Below are 12,295 nucleotides of genomic sequence, written 5' to 3'. Positions count from 1 at the left end.
GTAGTCTACGCCTAAGCGTATCCCCACTACCTTCCAGCAGCTTCGCTGCTCAGCAAGCCACAACAAGTACCCGCTGCTGCTCGCGCCCCACGGCGCCAACAACTCAAACAGCTGATACCACTCATAACTACTACCTTCGTAGTAGAGCTGGTAGCAATGCTGAGCATCAGCCCCTGCCCCCGTCTTCTTCTCCCCCCCTCTTTTCTGGCAGCAATCGTGCAGGTCAGGGAAACAGACTCTTAGTCCCTGCCTCCGTTGGCACCGTCTGCCAGCACAGAATATATAGGTTTGCGACATCCGCTCAATGCAGCTCCTGCCTTGGGTGGTGCCACTTTCCTAGATGTTCTGGTCTCCGCGACGGCAACCCCTCGACGGGTTTCATCGCGCCATGTTGCCAGGTCGCAAACCCAAATCATCCGGGTACCCCAATGCTTGCCCAAGGGCGCCCAGTCCCAAGGTCACAACAGCAATTGCGTCCTGGCCTTCCACAACCTAGGCGTATTCACCCCTCACTTACCCCTAGAGTGGCGGCGTCACCCCTCATGCACTTCAGAATTCTGCAGTTCAACTGTAATGGACTAACTGGGAAGATTACGGAGATAGTCGATTTCATGAAGCGGCACAACATCCGCATTGCTGCGATTCAAGAGACTAAACTCACAGCAAGATCTGCATTGCAGACCTGCTCTGGTTATAATGTCCACAGGAAAGACCGCGAGAGCGGAAATGGAGGCGGCCTCGCGTTTATTATACACCACTCTGTGCAATATCATATTTTTGATCCTGGCATCGACCGCAGTGACAATGTCTTAGAACGTCAAGGCCTATCTGTCCGGTCAGGCGATGCAAATCTAGAAATCATCAACATCTACATCCCTCCTGTCACCTGTTGCCCCAGTGGATACCGCCCTAATATCGAGGCCTTACTCACTGGCAACAATCGCATTATCTTAGGCGATTTCAATGCCCATCACGACCTATGGCATTCAAACTTGCGGGCGGACAGTAGGGGTGAGATGTTGGCGGATCAAATAGACGAAACGACGTTCTGCACAATAAACGGAAACGCCCCCACACGTATGGTAGGAAGCTGTCATAGCTCGCCAGATATCTCAATCGTGAGCGCAGAACTCGTAAACTGCGTCAACTGGCAGCCGATGGTAACATTGGCATCCGACCACCTGCCCATACTTATTTCCTTCGAGCGTACCGCCGACTTCATCGTCACCGAAAAACGCACTTTCATAAACTTCAAAAAAGGAAAGTGGGAAGAATATAAATCTGCAACAGACAGCAGCTTTGCTGCCCTCCCTATCCCGACTGATGCCCGCCAAGGGGAGCGTGCCTTCCGTAAGGTCATTGAATCCGCCTCGGCACATTTCATTCCCGCCGGGAGAATTCCCGAAATCCGGCCCCACTTCCCGGCGGAGGCCGCGAGCTTAGCGAGGGAACGCGACCTTATAAGACAGCTTGATCCAGGCGACCCCCAAATAAGGGATATAAACCAACGCATCAGATTGCTTGTGGACGAACACAAGCGGGCGAAATGGGAAGAGCACCTAAGAGGTTGTAACCTCTCTACCGGTGTAGGTAAACTTTGGTCCACCGTAAAGTCCCTATCGAATCCGACTAAGCACAAAGACAAAGTTTCCATCGCCTTTGGCGATAAGGTGCTGTCGGATGCGAAAAAATGCGCGAGCGCTTTCTGCCGACAATATATAATGCATCCTACGGTCGACAAAGATAGACGGAGAGCCAATAGACACGCACATAAACACAAACTCAGCGCGTCACCAATTACCATCATCGCTAGAGAGGTTGAGGACGCCATTGGTCGCGCTAAACCATCCAAAGCAGTGGGCCCAGACGGCATAGCCATGCCGATGCTTAAAAACCTAGGGAAAGAGGGTTTCAAATATTTAGCGCATGTCTTCAACCCGTCTCTTTCCACCTTTGTCATACCCGAGAAATGGAAAATGGCCAAGGTGGTCCCGCTACTAAAGCCTGGGAAACCAGCTAACGTAGGTGAGTCATATCGTCCGATATCTCTCCTATCGCCAGTGGCAAAGACGCTTGAAGCCATTTTGCTCCCTTATTTCCAAGCACATTTGCAGCTAGCCCCTCATCAGCATGGCTTCAGAAAACTCCATAGCACTACCTCCGCGCTAAATGTCATTAGCACCCAGATAAATTGCGGTTTGAATCAATATCCCCACCATAGAACAGTACTCGTAGCGTTAGACCTATCAAAGGCTTTTGATACGGTCAACCATGGCTCGTTACTGCAAGACCTGGAAGGGTCTACCCTTCCCTCATGTCTTAAAAGGTGGACCGCAAATTATCTGGGTGGTCGGCAGGCATCGGTGCAATTCAGAAACGAAACATCAAAACAAAGGAGAATTAAACAAGGGGTGCCACAGGGTGGTGTCCTATCCCCGCTTTTGTTTAATTTCTACATATCTAAGCTACCTTCACCACCGGAAGGAGTCACAATCGTTTCCTACGCCGATGACTGCACAATAATGGCCACAGGCCCAGGCCCAAAGATCGATGAGCTATGCAATAAAATAAACGGCTATCTCCCTGATCTCTCCAGTTTTTTCGCCTCGCGAAACCTGGCATTGTCACCGACTAAATCTTCCGCGACCTTATTTACAACATGGACGCCCCAAATGTCGACCATATTGAACATCCACGTCGATGGCACTACGCTACCGACTGTCCTACACCCCAAAATCTTGGGTGTGACGTTTGATCAGGATCTACATTTTGGTGCGCACGCAACCGCAATTGTTCCAAGAATTCAGAGCCGTAATAAAATCCTCAAATCCCTTGCTGGCAGTACCTGGGGAAAAGATAAAGAAACGCCCTTGACCACATACAAAGCAATTAGCCAGCCGATTACGTGCTACGCGTCACCCATATGGTCGCCAAGCCTAAAAACCACCCACTGGAAGAAACTACAGGCCTGCCAAAATACTGCTCTCAGAATCGCCACGGGCTGTCTTCTTATGTCCCCAGAACACCATCTGCATAATGAGGCGAGAATACTCCCCATCAGGGAGAGAAATGAGATGCTGACCAAACAGTTTCTGTTGAATACCCAGAAACCTGGGCATCCCAACAGACATCTGATTGACGAACCAGCACCGCCTAGGGGCCTAAGGAGTCATCTCCGTAAGCATTTTGAGGAAATACGGCACCTGAGAACCCAGCCGTATGAAGCGGAAAAAGACAAGCAGGTCCTTGGTGAACTCCATAGACAGGCGTCGGACCTTTATGTCGGGAATTGCCCGGTGAATCCAGTAGTTGAAGAAAAATATCCAGAACTCGCAGAAGAGGAACGCATACTCCCCAGGGAAACGCGTGTCACTCTTGCTCAACTTCGTTCTGGATACTGTAACAGGTTAAACTCTTACCTATCCAGAATCAACCCCGACATACCAAATGTATGCCCTGCTTGCAATGTGTCCCCACATGACACCAACCATCTCTTTAATTGTAATGTGGAACCTACGCCTCTAACACCCCTTTCCTTATGGTCCACCCCTGTTGAAACGGCAAGTTTCCTTGGACTCCCGTTAGAGGATATTGATGACAATTTGTGATCGGTCGCGGCTATTAGGTGGGGCGAGCATTGCTACAACAACAACAACAACGACTAAATCGCCTTCCCCCTCCCTACCCCCCCCCCCTCCCCACCATCCAATATTTTGTATAAAGATTCTATATATGAGAGAGTTGAGGTGGGAATAAGGCTGGGAGTGGTAGTCGTCGTAAAAGTGGAAATGGGCAAGTGGAAGAGAAAACGAGAGGGAGATGGAGTGTGTCTTCTGCCGAACTTGGCATAAAAATGGAATCTAGCGATGCATGAAATTGTATGCTGGTTACACTCCTGTATCATTTAAGGACAAACATAAGATATAGGTAAAATTTTACTGTTACTCTGGTTGGTATCGATTAGAATTGGGTACATGCCTAAGCTACGCAAAATCTTTGACATCTAGTCCTTTAATAATAATGGTTTATTTACAAAACAACTCACCAATTTCATTGAATAATAAAACGGATGATAGCAATTGCTTCTTATAATTCATCTTCCAGACTTTAAAGCTCTCTTCCCCATTTATAAGGCAACAAATACAACCCGCCAATTCACTTCGAGTTTTCTTTGCATCTTCGATATTACGAAAAAGCATAAGAAATATATTTGCATGCTTACTGCTACATAGGATAAACTTAATCTATATGAAGAAGAAAACAAAAAATTAAAAAAAATACTTTTAATGTTATATATGGTATTAAGGAGTTATAAATAACTTACCAGGAAGCCATGTGCACATTTTGTTAAAGTCTCTTGATTCTCTTTCGGAATAGAATAATTTGTTTTCAAGGCATTGTAAAACGAGAAGAAGACATTTTGGTTCAATGCTATCGAGCATCTAAAATAAAGCATAAATAAAGTATGTACATATATGTATGCTTGAAATTCGAATAACATTCAACATACCCTTCTTCTGATGCAGATAACACTTTTTCTAAATATTCCGTTACGAATTTTGTATAACTTTTTAGTTCCAAATTCGGTAACATTAAGTTTTGCCACACTGGAAATTCAAAAAATACATACATACATAAATAAGTGTCATCAAAATAAGAGACATAATAGGAAAAGGTTAAAACAAAAGTAGTTAAAAGTTGCTTCATAATAATTTTTGAATGCAAATCGTAAAATTTTTGTTAAATAGTAATTACATGGGCAAGATCTGGGGTACGGAATGGATATTATGTTTAGATAGCACAACCAGAATACTCCACTCTATAAAAATTGTCGGTACCTTAAACATTTAAATACTTATAAAGGACCATATATATAATGCGGTTCGGACGCGACAAAGAAATGTAAATATTTTTTTTAATGCTTGTGAAAGTATGATAAACTTAGCGAAGCTTAGGGGAGATTTCCTTAAATAAGAGACTGAAGGCTCTGAGAATCTATGCTCGTAGATTTTTGAAATATCAAATATCTTTTAAAACGTTGGATATAAGCTAAAGTCCGGTTAAGGACCCGACAATTTTTTCCGAATGAATAACCCTGTATGACACTGAATATATTCCCCAGCGGGTTAGGGGGTCAGAATATACCCGCGGTAAGTATGCCTGTCGTAAGAGGCGACTAAAATACCAGATTCAGGAGGCTGTGTAGCGCAACCCTTTCAGGTTGCCGGCGCATTATATAGCTTCTCCAAACCCAATTGTCAACCTCACCTATCCGCGGCGAATCCTGTTTCACTAACGGACGAGGCTCTGGCGACCCCAAGCTCCTCATGGAACTTGATTGTGGGGAGGGAGGGATGGCCTGAAGGTTTAATGTGGCCATATAAATCGTTCCCGAGATGGTCGGTCTAGCACCTTAATGGTGCTGTGTTACCGGAGCGTACCGGATCTGTATCCGGCAAAGGATCATCACATCGATAACACTCCCCAAGGCCTTCGCTACAACAACAACAACAACAACAACAACAACAACACTGGATATATTTTATTTGCGAGACATACCTCAAGTTTAAGGTCTAGCCGAGTATACAAAATCAGCACACTTGGAATTTCGAAAACGCCCTCAAAATCCGGGAATAGGAGTCACAAACTCCTTTTTCTTTTTATTTCATTCAATTTTTGTGCTGCTAACGATGTACAAATGTTAGTTTAACTGACAGAAATATCTACAAAATAGTGCAAAATAAACCAAGAACATGAATTTTTGCATTTCGAGGAACCGTTTTCTTTACTATTTTCCTTATCACTTTGTACAAGAGCGTAATAAGTAAGAGCCCATAGATAATTTTGCGTGCAAAAACTCACGAATATATTTAATCCATTGAAATTTGGTTGAGATATTCCAATATTTGTACTTCAACGAACGATTTTAACAGCAGATAAAGTTCAAAAGGAAAATGCAATGTAGTTTGTACTCCTTTCTTTTGTGTTGTTGGTGTTCTAGCGATAAAGACGCTCTCCGAAGGTTTTTGGGGAGTGTTATCGATGTTGATAGTCCTTTTCCGGAGACAGATCCAGTACGTTCCGGTAACAAGCACCATTAAGTTACCAGCCCGACCATCACGGGAACGATTTAGAATGATCGCATGAAATCTTCTTGGCCATTCCACCCCTCATATCCATGGGGAACCTGGTGTCGCTAGAGCTTTGGCTGCTAAAGACACAGAATTCGCCACGGGTAGGTGAGGGTTGGAGAACCTATAAATTGTGCGGGCAACCCCTTCCAATTTACATCCTTGAAGGGATTGCGCTACAAAACCCCTGAATCAATTTGGCATTTTAGTCGCCTTTCTTTTGTGTCTGCATATGAATCATCGAACACACCAATAAAACCTAAATTAGACTTTAAAAGTCGTATCCTGTTGGAATCATGACTAATTTCACATTCTCCTCAAGTAATCCTTTGTATATATGTACATATACATACGCAAACAAAACAATCAAGAAAACCGTTATATATGTAAAATGAAAAAGAGATGTATCAAAGAAAATATTCGATACATGTAGGTAGGTATTCTGTAAGATTTATCTAACATTTTGAAAAATCAATTCAGTTTATATACTTCGAAAGCACATGCCCTCTTTCTGATGACGTATAGTTTTTGTCTATAGGCTAAACAGAAATAAAGTTATAGACCAATGTATGAATCAACCTATGAAAGAGGGGTTACGGACCCGACAAATTCTACAGCCCAATAAAATATTTTACTCTAGCTTTCCCTAAAAATTTTATTTTATTCTTTTATAGACGAACACATAACTATTTAATATCTGAAAGAGTTTTGAAATTGAAGTGTTCCTTTGCGTATTAGACGAATTGTGTATATTATAATTTTTTTTTGTAACGGACGCGATACAAGGATAAGGGTACGATCAATATATAAAAACTCCATTTTTCAAAGTTTCTTATACTTTACTTATAGTTTTGGGTTGAATATTTCGACTATATAAAGAAAGGACGTTATATTCTCTTAGTAAAATAGCCAAATTTGCAAACATACATATATATTTCTCAGCCCAGGATAAGAACAATTTTATTTCCACATCATACACATATTCATGGTTCATGGTGGATCTTATTTGGGATTCGCCCATATGTCAACGTTTAGTTTTTAATTTTCAAACAGTAATCATTTGTCACCACTTGTTTACGTTGCTTTTTTATTATTATGATCAATAACTTTTTTTTTGTTGGCGATAAATGTTGAAATATAAATATATTTAAGTTTAGTTGAGTAAATATTATTTATTCCGTTGCTTTATGGTTTTAAGCCTGCATTGCAGGTACTTAGAGGCGACTTTTTCCGTCCCCAGCAAAGCATGTCAGCAATATCTTTCTAGAAATAGCAGACGCTTATTGAAAAACCGAACCTATTTGTCGCAGTGGAGACTTCCACCGGAGTGTATCAACGCCACTTATTCATCGAAGTCTTCGAACTGTATTTTGCTGTTAGTTTGATCAATTTAAAATATACAAGTTTTATAAGCAGCTCGCTTTCAAGCTATCAAAAGTTACGTTTGGTGAGGTGGCGAAAGTTCTCGGAGATTTTGAGTATGATAAAAATGTTGCGGAATGACTTCATTTACGGTGGGGTTCAGCCTTTGTAAAAGGGCTGATGATTTTACAAGGGTAATGAAGTACCGTTGGTAATGAGGTGGCGGTACCCGGTACCTTAAATGTGTTTGAAGTTTCGTTGTTAAGCGGTGAGCGAAATACAAAAATCAAGTGAGCATTTTTCATCCATTCATCCGTCAGATTATCCGTCCTAAGTTCATTCTCAGTGTGTTTTTGTAATAACGTACATTTAAATAAAAGTATCGTTATAAACTTTGGCACCTTATACCTTCTGACCACGAGTAATCTTTTCTCTGAAAAGGAACGTAATCCGAATACAACCACACCCTTTTCTTTTTGTATCACTTACATATTTCCTATAAATATAATTTTTCGATATTTCAATAAGAAGTTAAGCTATTATCTTCAAATGTGTGTGTTGATTCCCTGTGTTAAGCTGATTTGATCTGCTTAAAAAAATTTTATTTTATTATAAGAGGTTTTCATCGGCTACCACAGCTATATATTGGAAGCAGTTGAAGATACGGTTATAAAATTTAATATGCGCCTTTTTAAAGATGATCTCTTAAGAAACCAATGTGCTATCTAGAATGTGTTTGTACGGTATGCGTATCAAATGAAAGGTGTTAATGAGTATTTTAAAAGGCAGTGGACCTTAGTTCTATAGGTGGACGCCTTTTCGAGATATCGCCATAAAGGTGGACCAGGGGTGACTCTATAAAGTGTTTGTACGATATGGGTATCAAATTAAACGGTTTTAAAAGGAAGTGGCCCTCAGTTGTATAGGTGAAGGCGGTTCATTCACTCATTTATTAATCATTTTCTTAATACAAAATCATTATATAACAAGTAAAGGTGTCTAAGTTCGGGTGTAACCGAACATTATATACTCAGCGTGAGCTTCAATTGCACATTTCATTTCAGATAAATTACTTTTCTACATAACACGTGGGACCGCCCGTTTGATAAGTGAAATATCATTAATTCAAAACTATTTTTTGCTAAGTTATTATTGTAAGGTTATTATTGTAGTCTACGACCCTTTTAAACCTTTTAAACTTCTTTTATATATAAGTTGCCGTGGTTTTTAACCGATCCCGTCCAGTTTTACTAGAAATATTTTCTGCTATAAGGAAAATATGTGTACCCAATTTTGTTACGATATGTAAATTTTTCTGCGAGATATGACTCCCGAAACATCGAAAATTGCTTAGACAAAAAAGGGGCGGTGCCACGCCCATTTTTTCAAATTTAAGTAAAAATATTTTACTCTAGCTTTCCCTAAAAATTTTATTTTATTCTTTTATAGGTAAATTTAATAGCCTTGTTTAATATAATTTGATGATTTTGATTGAGCTTTAGGCCAGATTATTGAATAAAACTTCTTTGTTAGTAGTATTCAAAATATATTTATTTTTCGATATTTCGACTTCAATCTGAAGTCATCATCAAGAATCTACGAAAAGAAAACAATTAACATTTTTAAACATACATTTCCGTAGCAAAAATACGACTTACACATATGGATATGTATGATCGACTGAACAGAAATTATGACAACATAATTTTAGTAAAAACAAAAGAGCGAAAAATATAAATAAAGATAAATCAAAAACTCCCGCGAATATAAACAATTTCATGTACCGCAAGTGTAAACAAAAAACATATGTATACAATAAAAAATGTGTCAACAAAAAATAAAAATATATATATATATATATATGTATGTACGTATTTAATGTATGTTATGCTCTCAGCATTGCTAGAGTTATTGTTCCAGCTTAAGTTTAGTGAGTGTGCTTAACTAACAGCAGCGTGATGTTGTTGTTTTAAGACCAAATTTCTGTAGGTTTGTGCACAATGGTCTACATCTGATTTAAAATTCATTTTTATATCATTAGGGGTGTTCAAAATGTGTAAGGTTTCTAAAATGAAGCGCTTATTATAATGTTTTTCATGTTCCAGAATGGTTACGTTTTCAAAATCTGGATAGTGTCCCGTTTCTTTGCAATGAGCAGCCAATGCTGTCTTGTTTTCTGGATTATTATTTCTCAATTTAATATTCGATTTGTGGGCGGAAAGCCTCGTCTTTAGTTTAAGTTTAGTTGTCCCTACATATACTTGTTCGCATACGTGGGACCCGTCGCCGTTACATGGAATTTTGTACACCACGTTGGATTTCTCATGATTTGGTATTTTGTCCTTTAAATTACTATAAATTGGTCGTAGAGTGTTGTTGTAAGTAAACGCGATTTCATATTTCTCTTTGTCATATAAATTTGAACCCTTGATTCTTTCAGACACTCCCGGGATATATGTCATTGATTTATAAATTTTATCACCTTTCTCGGTTGTATTATTATTGGCGTTCGCTGTGTGATGTTTGTGAATCAGTTTGTTTATAAGGGACCTGGGAAAAGAATTTTGTTCCAGGGTTTTTCTAATTATGGCTATGTTTTTGTTGTGAAACATCTTATCACTTATGTTAAGAACCCTTCTTATAAAATTTTTCGCTGTGTTCAAAATAGTGTTGGGTGCGTGTTTGGAATTATAATTGATAAGTCTACCCGAAGCTGTTTGTTTTTTATACCAATCAATGTATAACTTATTATTATTTTTAATTATTAATGTGTCAAGGTAGGGAAGTCTGTTATTTTTCTCCACTTCCATAGTAAATCGTATGGATTTGTAATATGTATTAAGTAGTTTAAGCATGTTTTCCATTTCGCTCGTTTTGACGATGGCAAATAAGTCGTCAACGTATTTGGTTAGCAATCGGGGTTTGCTTTTTGATTCCATCTCGAATCTTGTTAGCAGTTCATCTAAAACAATGTCAGCTATCACTGGGGAGGCTGGAGATCCCATTGGCATACCTGATCGTTGTTCGTAAATTTTGTCGTTGTATTTAAAATATCTATTGTCCCTCACGCAAAATTTTAATATGTTCATGAATAATTCTTTTGTTAAACATGTGTGCTCTTTAATGTCAGTCCACCTGGAGGCAATGATGTCGATAGCCGCATCCACGGGAATGCTGGGAAACAAAGAAACCACGTCAACCGACACCAAACTCTCATCATCGTAAATGTATGTGTCTTTAACTTTTTCTTTGAACTCTGTGGAATCTTTGACATTGTATTTCGAAGATTTTGTAATATTTTTAAGTATACGGACTACATATTTACATAAGTTATAGGAAGGGGACCCGATGGATGAGCAAATCGGGCGCAGCGGTATGCCATCTTTATGGATTTTTGGTAAACCATAAATCCTGGGAGGATTTGCAACTTTGGAAATTAGGAAGTTCTTTTCTTTTTCTTCTATGTGGCCATTTTTAAACATTTTCATTACTAATTCATTGTTTTTGTCCTGTAGCTTTGTTGTGGGATCTCTTTTTAGGACCCTGTAATCAGAAATATTGTTCACAATAATTTGCATTTTCCTCGTGTAATCATTTTTCTCCATCGCTACAGTGACATTGCCCTTATCCGCATTGAATATCAGAATTTGTTTGTTGTTTTTGAGAAACTTTTTTGTAGAATGTAAAGTCTCGCACATGAATTTGTCAAGAAATGAGTGTGTACTCTTTTTCATGTATTCTTGTATCAATACCGTGAAATTGTTTCTTTCGATTTCTTGCCTTTCTTTATTTTGCACGGTTTGGATAATATTTTCTCCGTCGGCTATACATTTGAAAAGGGGGAATTTTTCTTTTTCTAATGGTAAAACATGTTTTGGACCTAGAGATAAAAGCCATTGTGTGTCTTTGGGGATGTCTAAAGATGTTGTGTTGCAAAAATATTCTGGTACCGCCCTAATGTTGTACTTTTCTTTTTCTTTCTCTCTTAAGTTTTCGTATTTAATAATTTGTGTATTTCTCACTTTTTTGCTAAGATTATTTATTAGGAAATCCTCGCTCTCAAAGAATGCCGTTGAGTGATACGGGTCGAGGTTTAGTGTTATTTCTGCTTTTAGTCTACTTTTCAATTTTTCTTTTTGTCTTCGTAGATCATGCTTTATACGTACAATGAGGTTAAGGAGTTTTATTTGCCCATTCTCTATGTACCTTGACACAACTTTTTTAAACTTACATGGGATTTTATTGTTGTTGATATTGTTGTTGATGGTGTATGTGATGTTCTTGGTTGCATCTATGATGAACTTTGGAACCAAACCGCTTCTTTTGCACCTCTCCAAAAATTTTGTCGATTCTGCCAGTCGAGTGATTTGTTGTGTGCTTTGTTGGTAGCGTCTAATTGATCTTTTCGTGTGAGTGTCATACTTGACTTTGATTGTTTTATACACTTTGTGTGTATTGTTTTTTCGGTGTGCTCTCCGATTCTCCATTTTATTGGTAAATTTAATAGCCTTGTTTAATATAATTTGATGATTTTGATTGAGCTTTAGGCCAGATTATTGAATAAAACTTCTTTGTTAGTAGTATTCAAAATATATTTATTTTTCGATATTTCGACTTCAATCTGAAGTCATCATCAAGAATCTACGAAAAGAAAACAATTAACATTTTTAAACATACATTTCCGTAGCAAAAATACGACTTACACATATGGATATGTATGATCGACTGAACAGAAATTATGACAACATAATTTTAGTAAAAACAAAAGAGCGAAAAATATAAATAAAGATAAATCAAAAACT

At 39.0% G+C, this 12,295-nt stretch overlaps 1 protein-coding gene across 1 annotated transcript in view; it reads right to left on the bottom strand.

The window, feature by feature from the left end:
• Tmem214 (Transmembrane protein 214) overlaps window positions 1-12,295 on the bottom strand; it is a 99,837-nt gene that overhangs the window by 40,592 nt on the left and 46,950 nt on the right. Inside the window, exons 5-7 of the mRNA XM_067766655.1 lie at window positions 4,511-4,607; window positions 4,325-4,442; window positions 4,046-4,244 (exon numbers count right to left, since the gene is read on the bottom strand). Of these exons, the coding sequence (XP_067622756.1) occupies window positions 4,046-4,244; window positions 4,325-4,442; window positions 4,511-4,607 (414 nt within the window). The remainder of the gene's footprint in view (window positions 1-4,045; window positions 4,245-4,324; window positions 4,443-4,510; window positions 4,608-12,295) is intronic.

The sequence above is a fragment of the Eurosta solidaginis genome, chromosome 2, assembly GCF_040869045.1.
Source record: "Eurosta solidaginis isolate ZX-2024a chromosome 2, ASM4086904v1, whole genome shotgun sequence".
In the NCBI taxonomy this organism is placed as follows: Eukaryota; Metazoa; Arthropoda; class Insecta; order Diptera; family Tephritidae; genus Eurosta; species Eurosta solidaginis.
This window is presented reverse-complemented; position numbering and strand designations above follow the sequence as displayed.